General features: G+C 41.6%; 1 protein-coding gene across 2 annotated transcripts in view; it reads right to left on the reverse strand.

The window, feature by feature from the left end:
- slc23a4 (solute carrier family 23 member 4) overlaps positions 1-26,727 on the reverse strand; it is a 43,467-nt gene that overhangs the window by 12,840 nt on the left and 3,900 nt on the right. For both annotated transcript variants that reach the window (XM_043709380.1, XM_043709379.1), the window contains exons 2-8: positions 24,178-24,324; positions 22,843-23,000; positions 21,255-21,414; positions 16,857-17,038; positions 6,099-6,219; positions 4,116-4,272; positions 955-1,208 (exon numbers count right to left, since the gene is read on the reverse strand). In XM_043709380.1, the coding sequence (XP_043565315.1) occupies positions 955-1,208; positions 4,116-4,272; positions 6,099-6,219; positions 16,857-17,038; positions 21,255-21,414; positions 22,843-23,000; positions 24,178-24,324 (1,179 nt within the window). The remainder of the gene's footprint in view (positions 1-954; positions 1,209-4,115; positions 4,273-6,098; positions 6,220-16,856; positions 17,039-21,254; positions 21,415-22,842; positions 23,001-24,177; positions 24,325-26,727) is intronic.

Consider the following 26,727-nt stretch of genomic DNA (forward strand, 5'->3'; position numbering starts at 1 on the left):
GAATACGGGTTTTATTACATTTGATGTTAACACATTCCGAGCATGTAAGAGACTTAAATATACACTCTGGTTAGTTGTAGGTTAGATTAGTAGATAGTTGAGTTTTGTCTGTTTGTTTTTTTTTTTTTTTTTTTTGTTGTTTTGTTTTTTTTTTGTCAAATTTTGGCTATTGTATATTTGAGCTAATTGTATATCAATGTTTATATCTGAGAGTTTTGTTTATTTTTGTAAACTTGTAAAAATGTTAAATTTCTAATAAAAATATCTAAAAAAAAAACTGAATTCAATCCAGGGGCAAAATTATTTAGTGTTGGCCATGAAAGAATTAATGTCTCCTTATTTGGTTTAATGTTTTCCCCCGATGTACCTTGGAACATTCTTTCCCTGTTGATGTGCTATGTCATTTTAAGTTGTTGTAGTGAGTTGTTCCAGTTATATCATGGCATCAGAAAAATGTACTGAAATGAAGCAAGAATGAAGAGAGAGTTTCCTGGGCTAATACCTTATTTCACTAACCAGCTAGGCTCAGGAGGACCAATGTCCAAAACTACAGCACAAGGATGAACTCAGCTTCATTTTACCATGTTCCTGGTTTAAGTTACATCACACAGTTAATGCTGTGGAGGTGGACATCTCAGAGGTGGCAGTTTTTTGATGTCTACTGTATAGGAACTAGACACAAGCTCTTTTGTTCCACAGGTCAGAATATAATGTACAAATACAAAAGGAGCTCTCCTTTCAAATCCTCACAAAAAATACAGCTGGTTTTAATGGCAAAAACCTAAATCTCAAGAGTTATATTTGTGCATCATTAAAAGCTAATCATGGAGCAGCAAAGTAGACACGGTGAATAAAAATAAGAATCAATGGTTACCTTTTAACTAGTATTAAAATAAATAGAAACCTCTTTGTGTTTATAGATTGAGGAAAATAGCTTCCCAGTTAAGTTTATACCTTTGTAATCCCCAGAGCACCAACATTCTCGCTGTAGGAGGTTGTTCCGTTGCCTGTTCCCCAGGCTCCAGCAATCAGACAACCAATTCCCTCGATACCAATCCCTCGGTTTATGGCTTCTTTTGGAGGAGGTGGTGCACCACAAAGCCGAGCGCAGGCATGATAGTCTCCAACAGACTCAATCATTGATGAGATCACTCCAGCCAGAATTCCAAAAGTGCCAGCAAGGCTTACTGTTGGTAATCCCCATTGTCCTGAGCAAAGAAGGACAAAGTCAATGATATTACAGTTTCCAATATTGGACAGAGTGGTCATTCATTGTGTGATCTCACAGTCTGTGATAATGTACTGGTGTGCAACAGTGGGGCATATTAAAGTCTGATTTTAACACTGATGGTAATTGTATGGAGTGTCTGGGGCAGAGGGAGTGGGAGATGTATTTGGGGCAGGGGGAGGGGACCATTAATTATCCTGTGTTTGTTTGCATGGGGCCTGAGACACTAAAATGATAGCTGCCTGAAGGGTGAGAACAGAATATGATAAGTGGCCAGGAGGAACAGTTGAAGGAACAGTTTGAAGGAACAGTTCCCACACTCACCAGGAGATGGCACTCCCGCTGCTCCTGACACCACAAAAAGGAAGGTACTGAAAACAAAAAATAGAGTCATAGAGATGTACAGCATGGAAACAGACCCTTCGGTCCAACCCATCCATGCCGACCAGATATCCCAACCCAATCTAGTCCCACCTGCCAGTGCCAGGCTCATATCCCTCCAAACCCTTCCTATTCATATACCCATCTAAATGCCTCTTAAAATGTTGCAATTGTACCAGCCTCCACCGCTTCCTCTGGCAGCTCATTCCATTCATGTACCACCCTCTGTGTGAAAATGTTGCTCCTTAGCTCCCTTTTATATCTTTCCCCTCTCACCCTAAACCTATGGCCTCTAGTTCTGGATACCCCGACCCCAGGGAAAAGGCTTTGTCTATTTACCCTATCCATTCCCCACATAATTTTGTAAACCTCTATAAGGTCACCCCTCAGCCTCTGATGCTCCAGGGAAAACAGCCCCAGCCTGTTCAGCCTCTCCCTATAGCTCAAATCCTCTATCCCTAGCAACACCCTTGTAAATCTTTTCTGAACCCTTTCAATTTGCTGCCTCACAGCGTCTGAGACCCGGGTTCAATTTCCTCCTCAGGTGACTCTCTGTGTGGAGTTTGCACATTCTCCCTGTGTCTGCGTGGGTTTCCTCCAGGTGCTCCGGTTTCCTCCCACAGTCCAAAAATGTGCAGGTTAGGTGAATTGGCCATGCTAAATTGCCCGTAGTGTTAGGTGAAGGGGTAAATGTAGGGGAATGGGTCTGGGTGGGTTGCGCTTCGGCGGGTCGGTGTGGACTTGTTGGGCTTAAGGGCCTGTTTCAACATTGTAAGTAATCTAATCTAACATCTTTCCAATAGGAAGGAGACCAGAATTGCATGCAATATTCCAACAGTGGCCTAACCAATGTCCTGTACAGCCGCAACATGACCTCCTGAGTCCTGGCCAGCATACCAAAGGCCTTCTTCACTATCCTACTGACCTGTGACTCTGCTTTCCAGGAGCTATGAACCTGCACTCCAAGGTCTCTTTGTTCAGCAACACTCTCTAGGACCTTACCATTAAGTATATAAGTCCTGCTAAGATTTGCTTTCCCAAATGACAAAAAGTAGAGGACCCAGCACCGATCCTTGTGGCACTCCACTGGTCACAGGCCTCCAGTCTGAAAAACAACCCTCCACCACCACTCTCTGTCTTCTACCTTTGAGCCAGTTCTGTATCCAAATGGCTAGTTCTCCCTGTATTCCATGAGATCTAACTTTGCTAATCAGTCTCCTATGGGGAACTTTGTCGAACGCTTTACTGAAGTCCATATAGATCACATCTACTGCTCTGCCCTCATCAATGCTCTTTGTTACTTCCTCAAAAAACTCAAATCAATTTTGTGAGACATGATTTCCCACACACAAAACCATGTTGACTATCCCTAATCAGTCCTTGCCTTTCCAAATACATGTACATCCTGTCCCTCAGGATTCCCTCCAACAATTTGCCCACCATCGACATCAGACTCACTGGTCTATAGTTCCCTGGCTTGTCCTTACCACCCTTCTTAAACAGTGACACCATGTTAGCGAACTTCCTGCTCCTGTGGATACAGGATATCATTCTTTTCACCTCCTCCACCATGGCCTACAATGCAGCCCATTCTCTCCACTGTTTTGCCATTTTGTAATGTTTCTCAGGTCAGTCTCACTTCCTGGGATGCCGAAGATCACATTGAAGAGTCAACGAGGCTCAAAATTAGCTTGCTCTCTCTCCATGGATGCTGCCTGACCATTGTGATCTCCAGCATTTTTTGTTTTCATTACAGATTCCAGCATCTGCGGTAACACAAAAACAAAGGTGACTTATTCTAATGGGTGTTTCCCAGTCCCGAGCCTTTTCCTACACCTTCGGCCTGGCACAGTTTCACTGACAGCCCCTGTGGCATCACTGGTGTTTCACCTCTACTCTTAAAAAAGGTCCTCACTAATGTTTTGGTTTGTATCCTTACTATCTATTTTGGAAAACATGTTAAATTATGAATCTTCAGGGAGAGAGCAGGTCTTCATGTATCTGCTCTTTTAATAATTTCAGCATTCAGTAATGGCTGGGAGACTCAGCAGGGCACGTTATTGTAAGTGGTTAGCACCAGTCAAGCCTACAGTGTAGAGCTAGCCCAACCCTTTGAAAGAGGAGGTGTAATATGGCTGGAGTGGATGCTCATGGGGCATCCCAGGAAGTGAGACTGACCTGAGAAACATTACAAAATGGCAAAACAGTGGAGAGAATGGGCTGCATTGTAGGCCATGGTGGAGGAGGTGGAAAAGAATGATATCCTGTATCCACAGGAGCAGGAGACTGTCCACACTCGAGTGCAGAAAAGCACCTCTGAGGTCAGAGCCAAGGATCAAGCCTGCAGGACTTGAATATAATGGAAGGTGTCACTTTTGAAAGCCATTTTCTATCAACTGCATGAATAAGATCAGCCACTCCTCAGTCTGTCACATGCTTATTACCCAAATCATACCTGATTTGGGTAATACCTTCATAATTTTTTTATCCTTCTTGTTTTACTTACCAGGGTATGGGACACGAAACCAATCAGCATGTATGATAACTTCACTCTTTATGTCCGTTCTTGCATAATATCCATAAGCATCAGGGTCATCAGGAAACACGTTAAAGTACGTCAGTAGAACACTAATAACCCATGAAACCACAATCCCTAGAAGTACCTGGGCATAAAATAAATCAGACAGTTTTCAAGCTGTTACAAACCCCTAGTTTAATGGAGATTTGAAAATGTTGAGGATTTTAATAATTACGGAAAGATTAATTCCTCTGATTTTCATTGGGAACTTGCTATAGCGGCTACTTAGAAAATCACTAAGTAGTCAGGCAGTGTCAACATGGCTTTGTGAAAGGGAAATAGAACATAGAAGAATACAGTGCAGAACAGGCCCTTCAGCCCTTGATGTTGTACCGACCCATGAACTATTCTCAGCTCGTCCCCTACACTATTCCAAAATCATCCATGTGCTTATCTATGGATTGTTTAAATCTCCCTAATGTGGCTGAGTTGACTACATTAGCAGGTAGGGCATTCCACGCCCTTACCACTCTCTGAGTAAAGAACCTGCCTCTGACATTTGTCTTAAATCTATCATCCCTCAATTTGTAGTTATGCCCCCTCGTACACTCATTTATTCACATTTCTTTTCAAGAATTAACAAGGAGCATATCTAAGATTACTACACAAGAGCATGTGGTGTAGATAAAGGATTGGTTTACTAACGTGAAATAGAGAATAAGGATAAATAGGTATTTTATGGGTTAGTAAGCTGCAATTATTAAATTCCACAGGGATCAGTGCTGGGGTTTCAAGAAGTAGAGAATCTACAAAGGGATTTGCACAAATTCACTGAGTTGGCTAAAATTTGGACGATGAAGTATAATGTGAAAAAATGTGAACTTGTCCACTTTGGCAGGAAGCATAGAAAAGGACTTTACTGTGTAAATACTGATAGATTACAAAGGTTGGTATCACAGAGAGCTCTGCATGTTCTTCTGCGCAAATCACAAAACATTAGTATGTAGTGAATGATCAGAAAGGTATCTGGATATTGACGTTTATTGCAATGGAGATAGAATATAAAAACAGTTTATCTTCAACTGTACAGGGCCTTGGTGAGACCGCAGCTGGAGCACTGTGCACAGTTTTGGCCTCTTAGGCTATAATTACATTAGAAGCAGTTCAGAGAATATTCACTCAACTCTTTTCTGCAAAGAAAGGTGGAGTTGAGACAAAAACAGCTTGACCGTGATCCTATCGAAAGGTGGAACAAGCTCAAAGGGCCACTGGGCCTATTCCTGCTCCTAAGTCCTGTGTTCCTGTGGCAATGACACACCATCAAATTAAAAATACTACTCGGCAAATAAAGAAGCGAAGAGGAAGTTCATTAGTCAGTTGTTGTTGGAATTTAGACACTGCTTTGCCGAAGGGCAGAGGCTATTGCTGCTTTCATGGGAAAGTTGGATAAGCATTTGATATGGAGTAAAGTACAAGGCTACAGGGAAAAAATTATATTGTGTTTTTGTTACCTATAGGAGTGCCATGTGAAATGAACTAAAATAGTGTCAAAATAGTTTTGAAATTGAGCCCATTGTATTGCATTCCGGCAATATAATATAGAGACAAAAAACTGCAAATTTCATATTCCAAATAAGAGGAATAAATGATCATCACACTTTTGAAGTAATGCAAGTTTTTTCTCAGGTTGAAGGTAAGCAACATTATTTAGTCAGAGTATAAGAAATCTTACTTTGCACTGAAATGTGTTGCATCCAGTCAGGGAGCGAAGTGCTTAATGTGAATGCAAATACATAAAATGGAAAATCTTCCAGTCCCAATATCCATCATTTATGAGCATTAATGTTAACAAAAAAAAGTAAGAGCCATGATGTTTTCTTTTACATAGTTTAGAAATTGCTGGATATGCATGGCAATATTTGTGTTTTGATTTTAACATAAAGACTAAAATTATAACAGTAAATATTGTACCGGAAATATCTGAAATATGTTAGTCCAACAAATGTGACACTTCTTACTCCTGTTAAAAGCAGGTAAAGGTACTGGTACATTCCGTAAGTACTGGGAGAATATTACGATGAAGCTTGCAGTCCTGAAATAAAATGACAGTAACAAGGAATATTAAGATTTAAATCTATTTGAAACACTTGTTAAAGAAATTGTATTAATCATAATCCGAGGAGCTGGAAACTAGTTGCTTGAGTTTGCTGGTTGCCCAATGCATTCAGTCCAGATGGATATTGTCATAATGAGGTCCTCATGAATGGTAAATTAGGGGAAGTGGTGATGTTATGGTAATATCACTGCAATAGTAATCTAGAACTCCAGGCCATTATTCTAGCTTCATGGATTAAATCCCACTGGGTAGACATGATGTTTCAGTTCAATAAAAGTTTGAAATTAAAAGTTAATCTAATGGTAACCATGTAACCATTATTGTTGGTTTATTGTAAAAATCTACCTTGTTTATTAAAGACCTTGAGGGAAGGAAATCTGCTGTCCTTACCTCGTCTGGCATACACATGACCCCAGACTCACAGAAATATGGATGACTCTTAAATGCCCTCTGAAATGGCCCTAGCAAGCCATTCAAATTAAGTAGCAATTAGGAAGAGGCAATAAATACTGGCCAGTTGGTGACTCCCAGAAATCATGACTGAGTAAACAGAAAACTTCTCAGACTTTCAAACCCATTCTCTCATTCTACTCGCTGTTTAACTACCAAGCCACACACTTTCCCTGTTATAAGGCATGTCCTCTATGAAGACCCTGTCTTAATACTTACTATCCTTTAACCAATACCCAGTGGTCACCCACAACTAGTCATTGTCCAGCAAGGAAGATCATATACAAACAAGCATTCAGACAAATGCAAACATGAGTTTTAATTGACGGCCAGTGAAAGGGAACTCATAGAAAATGAATACGGGCTGCAGTTCACACCCACAATATGCATCATATACTGATATCCTGATCTTGACAATCCATGTCTTTTGCATCCAGCTCACATCTATAGGCCCTCCCCCATTGTAGGGAACAATGCAGTTGAGCTCTGTCAGCCACATGAAGGACTTCTTTAGCTGAATGTCTTCATGCTCCTCCTCAGAAGACTGCTCCAATTTCCCTGCCCCCATTTCTTAGCATCTATCACATTGTCTTGTTGCCTGCTCCAATTGTGCAGAGCGCAAAACACCAGGATGATGGAGCACTAGACTGGTGACCCCATCCCCCACCAACCATATCTTCAGCTCCACCGTCTGTTCCACCACAGCATGTGGTATTGCAACAACTTAGTGAGGGGTGCCCCAGTGGCTGAGTGACCAATGCATTGTATCAAATAGGGTGTGCCTGTTGCTCTCCACTGCCCTTGCCATCTCAGACCTTTAACCATTTCACCCTCCATTGAATTCATTAGAGTCCATCATCATACTTACATGACATCTGATGCAGCAATATCCCCTCATCCCACAATACCCCTGGAAGTTCCTTGAAAGGTTTAGGCTACTGCCTCTAACTTCTGCATCGCTGCGATGTCAATACTCATTTAGCCAGCACCAATGGCATGGTACAATCTGCATTTGACCAATAACAGATGCCTAAGCACATTCATTCTATGTGCATTGCATATCTGCAAAGAAACATTTGCAAATGAAATGTAACTGGAATTTGAAAATGCATGCATCATGTATTTGATTCTTTGAAGTTCTAGCATCCAGTAGATGTGGATCCCATGCTTTTGGCCATCAAAATGACACTGACTTCACCTACCCTCCCTGTCCCAGCCATTTTCCAGCTGCATTTGTGCATCAGGAGAACACCAAGTGAAGACACAATCAGCACCGGGTATACTTCTCCCCACCCAAGCTTCCAAGTCCTATTTCTTCTTAGACTACCCAAGCAGCCCATTCCCATCCATTCTCCCATTGTGGAGACACTCAACATTGAACTTTACATACATCAGTCCTCACTGTCTCCAAACCTGAATTATTGCTTAATGATGCCCCACCCTGCTCCCCTTATGAAGGTCATAGTGGTGGTCACTGACAATAACTCACCTCCTATAGCCTACCATACCCCCCCAATGCTGTTTAGCACACACCCACATATACATTGAGTTTCGCACAATCACCTTTTGTGATCCTACCTCCAAAATGTCTTTGCTTTCCCTCACCCACAATTTTGACTCCTTGACCCCTGACCACCAACCCTGCTGACCTTACAGGACACCCCCTTTGCATCCTCCTTAACCAGTCTGTATATTCCAGATCTTTGATCGACTTCACCATGGCACCTAGACATGACTGATCAGACCCTGTCCACCATGTTTGCAGCCTCCTGCGTGACAATCCGTGGTTCTCCTCACTGCAGGCCTTGCCCACTGCCCACCTCCTGCACTGTAACCAGACTGATTGCCTTACCGTGAGGTCCCAGGCTCAGACCAAACCCTTGCACTGTGTGTGGGTTGTATACATGACTAATGGTACTGGGACGCCCCTCATCTTGGCCAAGAGCTAGTCTCCATCCACTTTCTGATATGACCATTTGGTCGAATACATGTGCAATGTGTTCGCACACAGGGACCTGGCACAATTGTTAGATGATAAACTGATGTCTCGGTGTGCTGTACATCAAGACAGCCCTCCCTTGTCCCATCCTGGGTAGGTGCCTACTGACAAGCATGTCAGACAACCTGGCTGTATGGCTTCACAAAAAGCTGACAGTGCAGAGATACTGACAGCCTTTGGATCTGGCTGAAGCACTAACACACGAACTGGCAAGGCAAGGCAGACATGGATGCTGTGAGCATAGCAGGTAGCTGTTAACTGAGTGAGTGCTAAGAGAGCAAGTGAGCAGTCCTGCGATGCAGTCTGTTCAAACCCAACAAGGTTGGTCCCAGCACACAAAATGCAGGGCTGCAGCTTCTTATTGGTTGCTGATATACCTCACAATGAAGTTCTCTCCTTCCTTGGTGTCCTGCCATATTGGTCATGACAGGTCAGCAAGTGCCAGATGTCAATGTCCATGCATGAGGGATGAATGTGGTTGGAGCACACCTGGGCATGCCCTGAACTGCTGTTTGCTCCTGAGCAGCATGGAGGCCCCTTGCAGGCAACAGTTATTTCACAATTGTTTGTGATGCTTTGTGGTGTTCTAGAGCTACCCTGAAGGTTCCTGTGAACTGCTTCTGAAACATGAAACAAGTCCGACACAGAGGATTTGTCCTTCAGTCCTTGAAACATTCTCCTTGCCACATAAACTAACTCAAAAGGACAAACAGTTGACTCAGGAGAATTCTCATGTGGCAAAAAATAAATTCCAGTTCTTGTCCCGATCTTGAACATATGAATGACCATGGGCTTGGTTCATTCTTTTGAGGATTGAAACTACTTTTCTGAAGCTGCTTGTGTCCATGGCTCTCATGCTGAAGATTTTTAATCATGTTATACCCACACTATTTGTAACTTCTTGAAAGGTTTTAGACTTGAATTGAAACCTAGCTCTAACTAAATCTCCACCAGCAATCCATACAGAGTGAAGAACTTTTCTATGATTATTTTAGCAGTAATTGTTGTCTCTGGGAATTGAGTAGCCATATTCATGACATTAAAGATATGTTGGTGCCCCATATTTGTTTTCAGTAAAGCCCCACACCCTACTAACACCCTACTAATGGTTCATCAAATACCGATAAGGAAATAAAAGGTGTTAATTGCATCTTGTGGTTTTCCCACCACTTGGTAAATGTTACACGTTTTACAAAACTGTACTATGTGCTCCTGATGACAGATGTTGACTTATAGTTGCTTGGCTCTTCTTGATTCCCACATGTGTTGCCATAGGATTTTTCAAGTCAAGATTACAGTGGCGCTTGAAAAGCACAGCAGGTCAGGCAGCATCTGAGAAGCAGGAAAATCGACATTTCGGGCAAAATGTGATGAAGGGCTTTTGCCCGAATGTCGATTCCCTGCTCCTCGGATGCTGCCTGACCTGCTGTGCTCTTCCAGCACCACTCTAACCTCCAGTATCTGCAGTACCCACCTCCGCCTATAGGAATTTCAAGGGCTATCCTTAATATTTCTTAATGATATTTTGGTGGTACTGCAACCTGATGAACCACCATTCACTTTCATCCATTAACCGAGGGGAGGTCTCCACTTCCTCATCAGAATATCATTTTTATTATATAGTTGCATTCCAGAACTCCCTCAGCTTCAACTTCAGTTTGAGCTGCTTGGGCTATTTTACTAAACTGTGGAAAGCTTACAGAGCCTTGAACAGAGAAACTTATTAAACATTAATCTGGATTATCCAAATCCCTAAATTACGTTTCAGATGACAAATGTCTTTGTGGCGTCATTCAACCTTTGATGATTAACTTTATTTAGTCACTGCTGGAGTCACTGAAAAGGAAGGACAATTTTTAAAGAGTTTTTTTCCTGAAACTGCTCTGTGCCCTTGACCTCACTTAGACATTCCACAATGACTGAAGAACTTTACTGATCCAAATATATTCCTAGGAGTAAGTTAACTCTGTCTACAGATACAATATAGACAAACTCTACATTTTAGGTGCCCTCATTACAAAGATTGGGAAATACTCCCCTCTAATACTGTTCACTAAAATCTTGGCACTTATGTCACCTCCCGTGGAAAGACATTACTGTTCCACCAGTGAATGACCTCTTTATCTTGAAGTATTACTAATGAATTTCTTGTCTGATTGGGAAAATAAAGAGTTACTTTTCCTTTCAACAGGAACTCCCTGTATCTCTCAGTTTACTTACCCTGCACTACAGCAATGTTTGTATTGGATCTCCTAGTTGCAGTCAGAACTTCAACTTGGTCTGTCATACTGTCAGACAGGGATTTGTTGGGTGTGATGAGGTCAAATTCCCTTGTCCCTCTTACTCATTGCAATTAGTGCTGAGTGATTGATGGCTAGAGTGATTTGGAGCAAGTTCATACATATATCCTGCAGGCGCTGAGTGTGTTGGACCTGGTTCTCCATGGCAGCTACCAACGTGTCCATGGAGGCAGCCAGACACTCATATGTCAGAGACAGCACCGTACAGATAGGAGTGGTATAGTCCTTCAATCTTTACGTCAGCTTCCTGAATGTCTCTGTCAAACCTGCCTGCTGCTCCTGTCTCTGTGTATGTGGACAAAGTTGCCAATGGTCAGCACTATTGGAGGCCAAGCAGATGCCTGATTAGATTAGATTAGATTACTTACAGTGTGGAAACAGGCCCTTCAGCCCAACAAATCCACACCGACCCGCCGAAGCGTAACCCACCCATACCCCTACATTTACCCCTTACCTCACACTACGGGCAATTTAGCATGGTCAATTCACCTGACGTGCACATCTTTGGACTGTGGGAGGAAACCAGAGCATCCGGAGGAAACCCACGCAGACACGGGGAGAACGTGCAAACTCCACACAGTCAGTCGCCTGAGTCGGGAATTGAACCCAGGTCTCTGGCGCTGTGAGGCAGCAGTGCTAACCACTGTGCCACCGTGCTGATCTTTGGCAGTCCTGAGTGCCAGTGATGTTTGCATTTCTTCCTCAGTGAGCACACTTGCATGTGCTCCTGATTCTACTCTACGTAAAGTTTCTGAGCTGGGTGGATGGTGCAGGAGACAGTCTTGCTGGTGCTCCCTCTGAGGGATCTATGGCTTCTTCCTCATAGGTGGAGAAGGAGCGGATGTCCTGAGGGGCTGGTCTCTTCATGGGAGAGACTGTACGGATGCATGCTGTTACTTGTTCAGAATACATTCTCAGTGCTGGTCAAGGAACAGCCGCATAGCACTTGTCACTGAATTTTACATGGTAGCCAGGACATGGAGGTCTCAGTCATCACCCACTAGGGCAAAGGTTTGCTCCTTGTGGTGGGTTTGGAGACAGATCTCATTTACCATCCCACCTGTCTTGGCTCTCTCCCTGATTATGTGCCGTTTCTCTTGGACTCAGACCAAAGGAGGGATTGAATGAGATGAAGGTGGCTGGCACATCAGTTAATGATGGTGCAGGTGGGGAAAAGTAGTGAGGCATCCTGAGTCAGTGTGTAAGCAGCACAGAGGCCATGCTGGGATTTTACTGCAGCGGTTGGAGTGGGTAAGAGCAAGAAGAAAAAGTTGCTGCATGTAGTAATGAGTGTGGAGGACCATGACCCTTGATGGGAGACAGGTTAAATAGCAGAGTTACAGAGTGTCAGGTATCAGATGGACGATGGTCGCACTTACATTTGCACTGTTAGGCGTTCCTCTGTACTACGGAAACTGCACTGACTCAAGTGGCAAGTTCAGACCAAGCTAGAATGATCTGATGCCGTGATCTGCTCTGGTGGTCTTGAAGAAAGTGGATCACCTTCCTCTCAACCACTCAATTTATCAGGACCTCCTGCCAGTAAACTGAGGTGCCAATTTGCCTTTGTTGTCCATTTCCAGATAATTACCCCATCTGCAACTGTGAAGGGCAGTTCCTGAACTTGCAACGGTTGACCTGGTTTAGCTATTGTGCAGATGACAGGAATCCATGAAGATCCTGGCAGCAGGGAGTGACTCCAACATTGGAGGGTAGAACAGCAGTGCCATATAGGCATGGCACATAATGAGGTGAGCAATATAAAATTGTGTAAGATATCTTGCCAGAGCTGTCAGAGAGAAATCCTCCATAAAACTCCCTGAACCTCAAACCGAGCTGGTATTTTTTGTAAAATTCAACACATCCTTTTCGACTCATGGTTTGTAAATCAAAAGGTAGACGTGAATGAATTCCCTCCTGCTTCTTGTTGACAATATCGAATTGCTGACAATGTGTGCCAATGGAACATTCTCAAAGTAAGCTTTGATTTGGATAGAAAATAGAGTGGTTCTAATACATTGGAAAATGGTCACAGTTCAGCTTCTCATGGTCATCAGGGTCATTGAAAATACTGAGATGTTTATCAGGTTTCCAATTACCTAGCAAAAAGAAAAGGGAAAGAGAGATCTTGCAACTTTCTTGCTGATTCTCTCCTTCTCCTTTCTAATTGTCCTTTGAATTAGAAGTCAAATCCAACCAGGGTTTCTAGGCAGTTTTTTTAACATGTACCTGAAGTCCATAAATATATGTATTTTCCCAACAGCTACTAGTGAGAGGTGGAATAGATTCTTTTAGGGACATAAAGGGTGAACAATTATCAAAGTAAGGACAAGACTACAATACGTAATATTTGCATCAGTGTTTGCAAAAGAAGAGGCTCTGAGAAAATAAGGTCGATTCAGAGATGGTGAAGATAATGGAGATTGTGAAAATTAAAAGAGCTACTGGAAGGTATGCTTAGGGTAGAAAAGTCTCTAGCATCCCAGGTTGCTAAAGGAAATGGAAGGGGAGAGAGTGCAAAAGTTCTCCTCAATCTTTCAATTTTCCCGACATATTGGGGGAGGGTTGCCCTGGTGTTGGAGAGTCATAAATGAGGCATCTTTATTCAACAAGAGTGAAAGGACAGTTCTACAAATGACTGGATAGTTAGTTTATCATTAGTGGCGAGTATGATCCTTAATCAGGGAAATATATCAACAAGCTTTTAGAGAGATTTGAGTTAATTAAGGAGAGTCAGCATAGATTTGCAAAAGGCAGATTGTGTTTGATAGCATGAACCAAGTGCCTGATGGACAAAGTAAAGGGCTGAGGCTCCTCCATTATTATATCCTGAATCCCCATCCCTGCATGGCTTAGAGTGACACTCGCTCATCCCTCACCATTGACCAACTCTTCTACTTGACATAAAGACCTCAGTACCTCTTGAAACAAAGCACGCAGTGGTAGTGTCCCTACTTCTGAGCCAAGAGGCCTAGGTTCAAGTCCCACCTGCTCCAGAGTTGTGTAATTACATCACTGAACAGGTTAATAAGAAAATATCTCTAAGTAACTCTTTCTTTCCCTAATGTTCTGTAATGTTTCTTGTTTCTGATGTCATTAAACAACGTTCTTCAAGCTGCTGACATCTACCACAGATAGTCCGGGTCATAATCCTTTCCACAATCTCTCACATACTACATCACCATTTCTGTCTGACTATTTATTTATCTGTTTGACTTAGTACATACTTTTCTTTTTAAATTGAATTGATTAGTTTTATTAGTTAACATGTCAATCTGTTGTAAATCAGTAAAGTAGCAGCAGCTATAGTTAAAAAAAAACTGAATAATAAACTGTATCTCCTTCTCTTGAACCAAATTGCTAACTTTAACAAGCTGGTAACAAAGTACACTTTCACAACTGCTCTTTACTTCATTCTTTTTCCTATGTAGAGGTTATAGCATTACATTATTACCTGTGGTAAATATTTACAGCCCACCATATTGTTGCATTGCTTCATAATAATTTTCAATAGTTAGTCCCTGTATTTAACATTTTGTGTATGCTTACTTTAGCCTATATTTATGCTAATGTTCATCAAGTCCTATAATTTATTTAACTTTTTTTTATTTAACTTATTTTTCTGGCCAGTCAGTTACTATATACAAGTAGGAGTTAAAGCCAGGCCTCCTAGTCAAGAAGTAAAGACACGACCATTATGCCACAAAAGGGCAAAATCTACCATCCTTTCCAAGTGATCTCTCATCCAAGTACTCACCTGGCTTAGATTTGCTTAGCTTCCAAAATCACATAGGACTGGGCAATTTCAGACTATTATGTCTGCAGATGTGCAAGTCCTATATTACATTCTAGTGTGAAAATCTTAACCAGATGTTTAATACCTACTTGCATTCTACATTTCTAGCAATAAGCCTGAGTAATCCCTGTTAATTATTAGTTTTAAGCTATCATAAATACTTTAGTTAATATCCATTTTCACTATTCACAGTTACTGTCTCTGTTGGACGGTGGAAAATGATGCTGGAGAAGTAGTAATGGGGAACAAGGAAATGGCTGAGAAACTGAATAAGTGCTTTGCAGTGGAAGACATGAGTATTACCCAAAGAATTCAAGAGAATTGGTTGGGGGGAGAAGTGGGGGTGGGGGTGGGGGTGGGTGTGGGGGGATATTGGCAGAGATAGTAACAGTGGCCATCACATAGGCGAAGGTGCTAGAAAAACTGGAAGGTCTGAAAGTGGATAAATCACGTGAACCAAATGTGCTACACCCTAGAGTTCTGAAGGAGATAGCTGAAGGGATAGTGTAGGCTTTAGTAGTGATCTTTCAGGTATCACTGGAGTCAGGGAGGGTCCCAGACAACTGGAAAATTGCCAATGTAACTCCCCTGTTTAAGAAGGGAGGAAGGAAGAAGATGGGTAATTATAGGCATGATTAGCCTGATTTCAGTTGTTGGTAAGATTTTGGAGTCCATTGTGAAGATGAGATTTTTGAATACTTGGAAATGAATGGTAAAATAAGGCAAAGTCAGCATGGTTTCATCAAGGGAAGGTCATGCCTGACAAATTTGTTAGAATTCATTGAGGAAGTAATGATCAGGTTAGACCAAGGAGAGCCAATGGATGTTATCTATCTAGACATCCAGAAGGCCTTTAATAAGATGCCGCACAGGAGGCTGCTGAGTAAGAAAAAAGGCCAATGGTGTTAGAGGCCAGGTGCTAGCATGGATAGAAGGGTGGCTGTCTGGCAGAAGGTAGAGAATAGGGTTAAAAGGGTCCTTCTCAGGATGGAAGCTGGTGACTATTGATGTTCCACAAGGGTTAGTTTTGGGACCACAACTTTTCACTTTATACATTAATGACTTGGATGAAGGAACTGAGGGCATTCTGGCAAAGTTTGCAGATGATACAAAGATGAGTGAAGGGGCAGGTAGTATTGAGGAGGCGGGGAGGCTGCAGAAGGATTTGGACAGACTAGGAGAGTGGGCAGATGAAATACAACATGGGAAAGTGTGAGGTCATGCACTGTGGTAGGAAGAATAGAGGCATGGACTATTTTCTAAATGGGGAGAAAATTCCCAAGTCTGAAGTGCAAAGAGACTTGGGCGTTCTAGTCCAAGATTCTCTTATGGTAAACTTGCAGATTGAGTCAGTAGTTAGGAATGTAAATACAACGTTGTCATTCATTTTGAGAGGACTTGAATATAAAAGCAGGGATGTACTCCTGAGGCACTAAAAGGCTCTGGCCAGATCACATTTAGAGTATTATGAGCCCCATACCTCAGGAAAGATGTATTGGCCTTGGAGCAGGTTCAGAAGAGGTTCACGAGAATGGTCCCAGGAATGAGAGGCTTAACATATGAGGAACATCTGAGGACTCTAGGACTATACTCAATGGAGTTTAGAAGGATGAGGTGGGATCTGATTGAAACTTTCAGAATACTGAACAGCACAGACAGAGTGGACATTGGAAAGATGTTTCCATTGGCAGGAGAGATGAAAGCCCGAGGGCACAGCCTTTGAGTAAAGAACAGAAAAAAGGAGAAACTTCTTCAGCCAGAGAGCGGTGAATCTGTGGAATCCATTGCCACAGAAGGCTGCGGAGGCCAGGTCATTGAGTATATTTAAAACACAGATAAATAAGTTCTTGATTGCCAAGGGAGAAAGCAGGAAAATGAGGTTGAAAACCTTATCAGCCATGATTGATTGGCGGAGTACACTTGATGGGCTGAATGGCCTGATTTCTGCTCTTATGTCTTATGGCCTTATGATAGAAATTGATATTTATCATTTTCACCAGTAACAAGCTTTCTAGAAAGTGATAACATTAAGTAGCCCTTCTATTTAACAATAATAGTGAGTACTTACATGCCTGAAATGCCCCAGTGCATCCCTGCGTCATTCCCAACTGAATCAAACAAGGCCAGTCCAATTAGAGAGATAGTTGGAGCAATTGTTAACGGGCCAATGTACCGCATTAAAAATCCAATTAAACCAGAAAATCCCACAACTATTTGGAAACAGGCTGCCACCATGATTGCTCCTTGGATCTGCAAAAAAATAGGATTGTCAGGTTACCATGGCCATATTTATTTTGTATCAATTAAAAAAAAATGAAATTTCAACATTCTGACAATCATTAATTAAAACCATGAGAAGATCAGTTGGGAACACTCTCGCCTCTGAAAAGCTCTGGAGTTAAATCCCATTCTAGGACCTGAGTTTGAGAATCAAGGATGGGAGTCCAGCTCATGCTGCATGAGTGCAGCATTGTCAGGAATGCCATCTTTCAAATAAGATGCTCAACCAAGACCTCACCCACTCGTTTGGGGGGGTTGGACGTGAGTCTATTTGAAAAACAGCAGGTGAGCTACTCTGGTGTCCTGGCTGATAGTTACCTTCAATCAACATCTCAAAAACAGATTGCCAGGTCATGATTAGATCACCATTTATGGGATGTCACTATGTGCAAATAAGATTCACATTTTCTTGCCTACAACAGTCGGTATACTTCAAAAATCAGTTGTAACGTTCTTTAAGGTTTCAAGTGCTCAAGAAAAATGATAGGTAAATACATACCATTCTATTTATTGACTGCAGAAATAGAATGGGAAATATGCATTCAGCACACACTTCATATTTCTAGTTGAGTGGAAAAGTATGGATTGCAACACGAAATAAATTACTTTCAGCTGGACTCAGACAAAAGTATGATGTTTTAAAGTAACATAATTGAGACCAAGCCATCATTTTTTTCAGACATTGTACAAACCCGAGTGGACAATAAATAAACATTTTGCCGAGTGAAGATTAATGGGGCAAATGATTATAAGCATGTGGTTTGGGACATTGGATGAGGTAAAATAGCATAAATATCACAAGCTCCTCCATCAATAACACAGATTCATACAGCACTGACTGCAGTGTTGAAGAAGAGAGCTAAGCACAGCCTTCTCAAGGGCAATAGAGATGAGTGAGAAATGCTGGCCAGCCAGCAACGCCCATATCCAACGAGAGAGTTAAAAAAAACTGAAGATTGTGGAAAATCTAAAATGAAAGGTCACACTTGTGACAAACCAATTGCTTCAAATGTAGTTGTTATTGAAAAAGACAAGATAATCGAGGATTATAGTGTTTTGTGTCCAATGTGGAAATCTTCATATTTTCATCAGATGAAGCAAGGAACAAAATTAATCTTTTTCAAGACACGAGGTCAGCTTAATTGCTGATGGGGTAAATGAAGGAAACCCCTTTCAGAACCATGACTTCCAGCATATAGACAGGGACCACTAGGTTGATCACAGAATCTCTGACAGTTGATCTCTCACCCGTCCACATTCCCTTGCTGTATGTGTTTCTGATTGCTGATCTCACTGCCAGACCGCATTCTCTCACTCTGCACATGTTCATTGTCAAGCCCCTGTGTGACTTCTACTTCTGGAAGTTAGATTGCTAGAGAAAAGCACGTGTTTTTATTAGACTTTACCAGCTTGTTGCATCATGTTTTAGCTGTTTGGGATGAACTGTCACTGCAGGATAATGTAAGTTCCATAGTGGCAATTGTCATCATCATTGGCACTCACTTGCTAACATGTATGATTATCCACCCAGGAAATTCTGTGTCATTAGTCATGGGTTCTGGGGGTCCTTGTGTCGCTGATGAGCCTGAACCTAGAGCTACAGCTCCAACCACACATTTGATCAGTGTTTCCATGAGGGGGAATTGAGTTTGATGGCATTCCTTTTCCATTTTACCTCTTGCCAACTAATGTTCTCAAAGAATTGTGTTTGTTCATACAGGAGGTTCCTCTACATCTGTTTCTCTATTGAGGGTCTCCCACACACTGCCATCTCTGTTACATGTCTTGAGGGAAGCCTTCAGGGAGTCCTTGGAATGTCTCCTTTATCGTCCTCTCTATTGAGTTGAGTTGGGCGAAGAAGACCTGCTTTGGCAGTCAAATCTCAGACATCCTAAGCGCATGGTTGACCTGGCAGAATTGGTTTCAGATGATCATGGCCTCAATGACCATGCTGTTAGCTGCTTCCAGGACTCTGATGTTAGTACACCTAGCTTCCCAGCTGAGGTGGAGAATCCATCTCAAACAATATTGATGGTACTTCTCAAGTGCTTTGAGATGGCATCTATACATTGTTCAGGTCTTTGAGCCATATAAAAGGGATGAAGGCTGACTGCCTGAGACACAAGCTTGGCAACAGCACGGGTCTTACAGTTATTGAAGACTTTGATCCTTAAGCGTCTGAAGGCTGTGCTCATGGATTGAATGTGATGTTGCATCTCTGCACCAATGTCAACCTTAGATGAGAGGTAGCTTCCCAAGAAAGGGAATTTTTCCAAGTCTTGGGAGGATTTTTCCATTGATGTTGATGGAAGAATTTTACCTGGGACAGGTTGGTAAAGCATTGAGTCTTCTTGAGGTTGCAGCTGAGATCAATTCTTTGATACGCTTCCATGAAAGGGTTCAGTGAACTTTGAAGACTCTTTTCCGTGAGAACAGAGATGACATTGCCATCGACATGCTGAAGTTCCACAAGCAAGGTCAGTAATGTTTTTGTCTCAGATTTCAACCAGCCGAGATTGAATGAAAACTAATTAATAGGAAATACATTTGGAAGTCACGCATGAAGACAATATATTACAGTGCTACAAACATAGTCGGCCATTCAGCCCATATTGTCCATGCGATCTCCCTGCAAGAGCAGCTCACTTAGTCCTGCTCCACTGCCCATTTTCTGTAGACCTGCAGCATTTTGTTCTTCAGTTGATCATCACATAGGCCAGTGCTGGACAAAGAAAAGTTATGGGAACACGACAATACTTCCCCCAACTATTCAATAGCTGAGCAACGCAAGCTGACCAGGAGCTCTGAACCAAATTGCAACCAGAGAAGTGACCTCTGATGCCTCACAGTTGAAAGCAGCAACATTCCGAATGTTCTAGAGATGTGGATCCAGAGGCTGACCTGCAGTATGAGCAGTAGCTGAGTGATGTTACAAACTACAAGGGAAAGCAATAATAATGACTGGGGAATCTGGGTCATTTAAAAAGAAGCCAAAAGTATATAGCTTCCCTGAAAATCAATTTCTGTTCATAACTGTAAAAGACAAGAATGTTTGCCTTCTTTTTCTCTGATGTGTACTGTGGACCTGTGTAGAAGGACATGTTTTGTTGAATGGATATTAAAACTTCAATATGAATACATGGTTGCTCTGGATAGACAAAAAGCGAGACAAGGCTGTACTAAATATGCAAATGAAAAGCAAAAATAAATTTTATTGGCATTATTTCATAACAAATTGTTAGTATTAGGGTGATTATGTCTTGGACAGTATAGATTAGATTACATTACAGTGTGGAAACAGGCCCTTCGGCCCAATAAGTCCACACCGACCCGCAACCCACCCATACCCCTACATTTACCCCTTACCTAACACTACGGGCAATTTAGCATGGCCAATTCACCTGGCCTGCACATCTTTGGACTGTGGGAGGAAACCCACACAGACACGGGGAGAAAGTGCAAACTCCACACAGTCAGTCGCCTGAGGCCGGAATTGAACCTGGGTCTCTGGCGCTGTGAGGCACTGTGCCACCGTGCTGCCCACCGTATCTTCAATATAAAATGGAAGAATGTAGAGGGTCATGTGACTTTCTTCAAATTTGTGGTTGGTTTGATTACTGTGGGGACAAGGAAGCCCAGGTCAGAAGCTATTGAAAATGTACTTGACATATTTCCCACCCTGAATACAAAGGCAAGAACAGCTTAGACTGATGTTTGGTCTCTGATTTCCTTTCAACAGAGATAGATGTCCTAGAGTCAAAAGCCTTCAAAGAATTTGGCCATCAGAGTCTTAAGGGTTACGTTTTCAGTAGTTTCGTTTGTTAGTTGCTGAATGAGTAAATTTTAGTAAATGTTCTTTCTACTTTTTTGTTACAATAAAATCTTAAAACTTGAATTGTCATCGTGCGGTTCCTTTAAGTTGGTGACTAGGATCTCAATTTTAAAAAAAACTCCTTGCCTCTGTGTTGATCATAACATCAACGACTGAGTGAACTTTAACATTCTATTCAAACCAAGACCAATAGAAATTACATGAAATCTGTCCCACTCCTTGTACAGACAACCATTGTTGCAAGAGAAAGCTTTCAGCTCATCAATATGGACTTGAGTCAAGCCCAAGTGCTAAAGGTGAAAGGTCATTAATCCACTGTGGTGAGACAAAAAATAGCTGCTGTTTTAGAAGTACCTCGCGTATACGTGTCTGCCAAACTTCTATAAAGATTGGATCACTGACGTTGACTAGTGTTTTGTTGTAGGTCCACTCCGGACATTTATATTGAGGTAAAGACAGCATGGCTAAGGTAGGGGTTAGGAAAGCAAATGTCCCTCCTTGAAGAATTGGCAACCTGAAACAAACATAACAAATTGGTCAACTCTCCTTGTTACAGTAAGCGCCACAAATTCATGTTTTTTTTTAATGGATTTATATATGAGCCTAAAAAATTGATCTCAGACTAGTTAATACTATTGGCTGTCAAAGAACAGTTACAGCTGACACTGTTTTATTTAAAGTTAACAAGTGCACCATTGGCACATCACCTATGCCCATCAAAACTGCTGAGGGAAACGAGAGATTCACAGATTTCATAAGCAATGTCAAACAGTCATAAATACCTGAACTCAAGCACTCCCATTTTTGTTTCAGTACAAATTTGATGCTCAGTAATTATTGCTGGGTCAGCTGGGCAAGGTCATACCCGCTGTCTTGCAATTGATCATTGGTTATAAATGATAGATGTTGCTAGTATGAGTCATGAAAAGATAAACAGATTTTAAAGATGTCAGCACTGATGGAAACTGCTTTGTTGCTTGCCATTGTATTCTTTGAAAATGTTCTCAACCATCCTGACGAGGAACATAGGGAAAGGCTGTTTCACAACTCAGGTAGCTACTGACTGATTTGTGCCTTAATTCAACCTGACTTCTTTTGTTCCATTTCCTATTATGTATTAGTGTCGCTAAATTTCATGAATCTCAGATTTTAAATTATTAATTGAGCTGTTTTGCAAATTTCTCTGCTTGAAATTTTGTATTTTTTAGACTATGTGCTGCAGTGCTAGACTGATTTTTTAATTGAAGTAAGTTTTCATTTTATCATCTCTCCGTAGTTCCCTTCATAACTTGAACATATCAATCAAATCACAACTCAACCTTTTAGATTTTGAGCAATTCAACTCTAGTTTGTAGAATCTCACCTTGTAATATGAACGTTGGAATCCAGGCTATATTCCAGTTAATCTGTACCTCCAAGACTAATACATTATCCTGAGGTGTGGTGCCCAGAACTGAAATAATTATTTCAAGACTAGAGCTTTGTACAGTTTGAGCATAACTTGTTCTCTTTTTGTATTCTAGTCTTCTGAGATATAATGATTAACATTACAATATTCTAACAGGCTATGTCTGATGCACAGAAGTGGGTAGTGCAGATGCTGGATATTAGAGTCAATATTAGAGTGGTGCTGGAAAAGCACAGCAGGGCAGGCAGCATCCGAGGAACAGGAAAATCAACGTTTCGGGAAAAAGCCCTTCATCAGGAATTAGATGATGAAGAGCTTTCCTGATTCCTCTTGAAGGGTTTTTGCCTGAAACGTTGATTTTCCTGCTCCTCAGATGCTACCTGACCTGCTGTGCTTTTCCAGCACCACTCTAATCTTGACTCTAAGACTGGGGGGGCACTATGCCATATTTTATGAAAGCTCTGTGATAAAATAGAAAAAAATTAGTTTTGATTGTTGACAAAGGTTGAAAATTAAAATACATTGATATCTTACCTAACCCCAAAAAGAACTTGAAGTAGCGTGCAGATTCCTGAGACAAAGAAGATGGTGCTGATAAGGTAGCTCTGTGTGATGAGGTCGTGTTGCAAACAGAGCTCCCGAGACAGAAGGAGAGGGATGGCTACAGTACCTCCCAAAGCAGTCAGATAATGCTGGAGAAAATGTCATTACAAATAGAATTTTAATCAGAAGCAAAATGCAACAGACTCTGAAAATGAAAACAGAAAATACTGGTAAATTTCAAAGGGTGGTGGGAAGGGAGAACAAAATGGAATGTCCATGATAAGGTGAAAATTATGAGAAACTAAATGATAATAAGGATGATCTTATCAAAATAAGGTGGCAATGTCACGTGTAGAAAAACAAAAAATGGTTCTTGGGGAGATGTAACTGAGAAATTAGAATCATTGCTAACAGCTGGTATTCTCAAACAGAACTTTAAATTCCTTCACAAGTTTCTTGAAAATCGCTATTGATGAGTATCTACTATTACTTATTTTGCTTCTTACATTTTAGTATCAAAGGAATGTTGTCACTTATAAAATTTGCAAAGAAAACCTTTATTTTCCCTATTCATCAATAAATACTGTTAAGGGTGACTGCATCGTTTGTGGAAATGGAGCTCTTAGTCTTTCTCCCCTGTCTCCGAAATGTTCAAAGAGAGGAAGAAGAGCTGAATAGATCTGATTGTTGGTTCATTGGTGATCGAACAACCAGTGATCATTGCATCTCCTCTCCATTTTCTTTCCATTTCTCTTTCTTAATTTTCCTCCCTTTGTTAAGTTTCCTTTCAGAGTTCCACTATGGCATTAAGCAGATGATTCAGTGGCATCAGTGGCTGGCATTTCAGTGCAGTGTTGAAGGACTAGAGAACTGTTGATAAAATTTTAAATAAAATCTAAAGATCCATTGACATATGATGTGCCAGCATTCTCAACAAAAACATGAGAGCAAGATTACTGAAATGATGTTTCTTTAATTTAGCTAAATATAAATAGGTTGCTGTGCTTGTATCTATGACAATAGTAACTATATTTTGAATGTATTTAATTGTTGTGAAGTACATTGCAATATATTTTTAAAAATTAATTATTGAGGTGTGGAAATTGCTGGCAAGACTTATCCACTCCTCGGAATCCCTGTACAGGTGGTGGGGTGTTTCCTTCTTGAACAGCTGTGATTAGTTTGATGCCAGTACACCTACAGTTTGGAGGGAATTCCAGGATTCTAAACCAGCAACAATGATATCACAATTATGTCAGCCTGAGTAAGGATGGCGTGAGACTGGAAAGGATTTTGTCTCTTGTTATCTCTCTCTCTGTTTTTTACCTGAGTGCCAAGAAGTATACATAAATACCAGGGAGGAACATCAGTGACATAGTAAGTCATCTTGTTCACATTCTTCTTCAATGAAGACAGTCTGTTGTCCTCCATCTTCTCCATTTTACTGGTTTGGTGAGTGTATCCATCTTCATTCTAATTGATAATTAAAAAGTGTATGACCCACAGAACAATTTAAATTATTTTAAAAATTACTTGCAATGAGTTGTCTTAAATCCTTTCTGACCAGTTTTAACCTGTTGCCATTTATGTTTTGCCAAAAGACATAGAACAATATGCAAAATATTTAATTATCAGGGTGAGTTAATTAGTTATTGAGTTAATCAGAATTTAGGTTGACTTGCAGATTGACTATGGAATTATCAAACATTTAATTTTAGATTTAATTTAGTTACCCCTGCAAAACTTATTTTTCAGGACAGGTGTAGAAATTTAATATTGTGACATCTTTTTGAAATTAAAAAAAGTAAAACAAGTTTAGGGAATACTCTTCAGCCAACCTCCCAGCCCATTCCTACTTTCGGTTCCTGAGGCAGTGACGCATGTTAGAATATAGTTTCACAGCAACAGAAGTCCTTGCCAATAATTCAATTCTCATGCTTGTATCTAGGTGACCAGTCTTTTAACTGGTATCGTGCAGTACAGCACACTCTTGCCTCATGTTGAATGTGGGCATTTTCTGGCATGAGTTGTTAGGTAACAATCAAGAACAATCAAGCATGGAAATTGCTGGCAAGACTCATCCACTCCTCAGAATCGCTGTAAAGGTGGAGGTGTGAACAGCTGTGATTGGTTTGGTGACAGTACACTGACAGTTTGGAGGAAATTCTCAGAATTTTTAACCACTCAACAGTCAGTGGCCCAGAAGCTAATTCCAGCATCTCTGATTGAGGTAATGATATCTGGATTACTGGACATGAGCTCTCCCTGATCAATATGACAGCGTAAAATACGAACAAAACTTGCTGGAAAAATTCTGCACATCAAGCAGCGTCAGTGGAGAGAGTCTATTATTAGATTAGATTACTTTATTATTAGATTACTTAGAGTGTGGAAACAGGCCCTTCAGCCCAACAAGTCCACACCAATCCGCCGAAGCGCAATCCACCCATACCCCTACATTTACCCCTTCACCTAACACTACGGGCAATTTAGCATGGCCAATTCACCTAACCTGCACATCTTTGGACTGTGGGAGGAAACCAGAGCATCCGGAGGAAACCCACACAGACACGGGGAGAATGTGCAAATTCCAGACAGAGAGTCGCCTGAGGCGGGAATTGAACCTGGGTCTCTGGCGCTGTGAGGCAGCAGTGCTAACCACTGTGCCACCGTGCTGCCCACAACCTGTAAAATTAATTGTTTCTTTCCACAGAATTTTTCAGCAACTTTTCTTCAGATTTTTAGCATCTGCAGTAAAGTCACCATAGTCCAACCTGACCATAGGGCTGATCTCTCAGTAGAGAGAGATGACTGTTGATGGATTAATTTGAGGGTCACCAACCACAAGCTAGTGGGGAGATTGAGAAGGAGAGTCCTTTATTATAACGTTAAATAGTCCAGGAATTCAACCCATGCTGTTGCCATTACTCTGATTCACAAACCAAGCATCAGACTAAGCTAACCCCAGCATTAGCAGCATTTTCCTTTGGCTGAGCCAATACCTGGTGCTTGCACAGGCATGCTGATTCATTGTGAAGCAACTCCACAGAGGCACATCACCAAGTCACCCTTTATTTACATGTACAGAGTCCTTAACACTGATCCAGCTCTCTCAGAGTGAACAGAACCTCTGACGCTCCTATCTATGTCTGTCAGCCAAGGTCCCTGATTGGGGCTGTTAATTTGGTTCAATCAGGGAACTCATATTCCATTAGATCCACCTGGCTGACCTCATTACAATCACTACATCCCCCCCCCCACCTTGAGTCAGAGGACATAGGCTATTTATTTTAATCTATGGCTCCTTCTGGGGCATTTTAGCAATGGGTCAGGTTCCTCCAACTGTGCTCAGATACAGGCAGCGTGTAATGCACAATTGCTTCCCTCTTGCACCTGGGGCATCTCCAAATATAACTCCGAATATGACCACCAAACCTTCCTTCTCTATCTGTGTGTATTTACGCTCTGCATTAGCCAAACTTCTGGATGCATATGCTATTGGGCGTTCCTCTCCATTGGGCCACCTATGAGCTAATACTACCTCGATGCCGTATGGGGAGGCATCGCATGTCAATACCAGATCTCTTAGAGGATGATAGCTGTTTCTTCACCTCCCTGAGAGCTATGGCTTGGCAACACAACCATTTCCAAGGCTGACACTTTTTTAGGAATTGATGCAAAGGTGCCAGGGTGATTGCCAGGTCATGTATGAATTTTCTGTAATAATTCACCAGTGCAAGGAAAGACCTAAGCTCCGGTACAGACGTGGGAGTCGGGGCACCTTTATTACCCTCACTTTATATTCCAACGGGTGTAATCCAGTCTTGTCAATTCTGGAGCCCAAGGAGGTTACTTGGGGTGCCTGAAACACACACT

This window comes from Chiloscyllium plagiosum, chromosome 19, assembly GCF_004010195.1.
Source record: "Chiloscyllium plagiosum isolate BGI_BamShark_2017 chromosome 19, ASM401019v2, whole genome shotgun sequence".
NCBI classification, from domain to species: Eukaryota; Metazoa; Chordata; class Chondrichthyes; order Orectolobiformes; family Hemiscylliidae; genus Chiloscyllium; species Chiloscyllium plagiosum.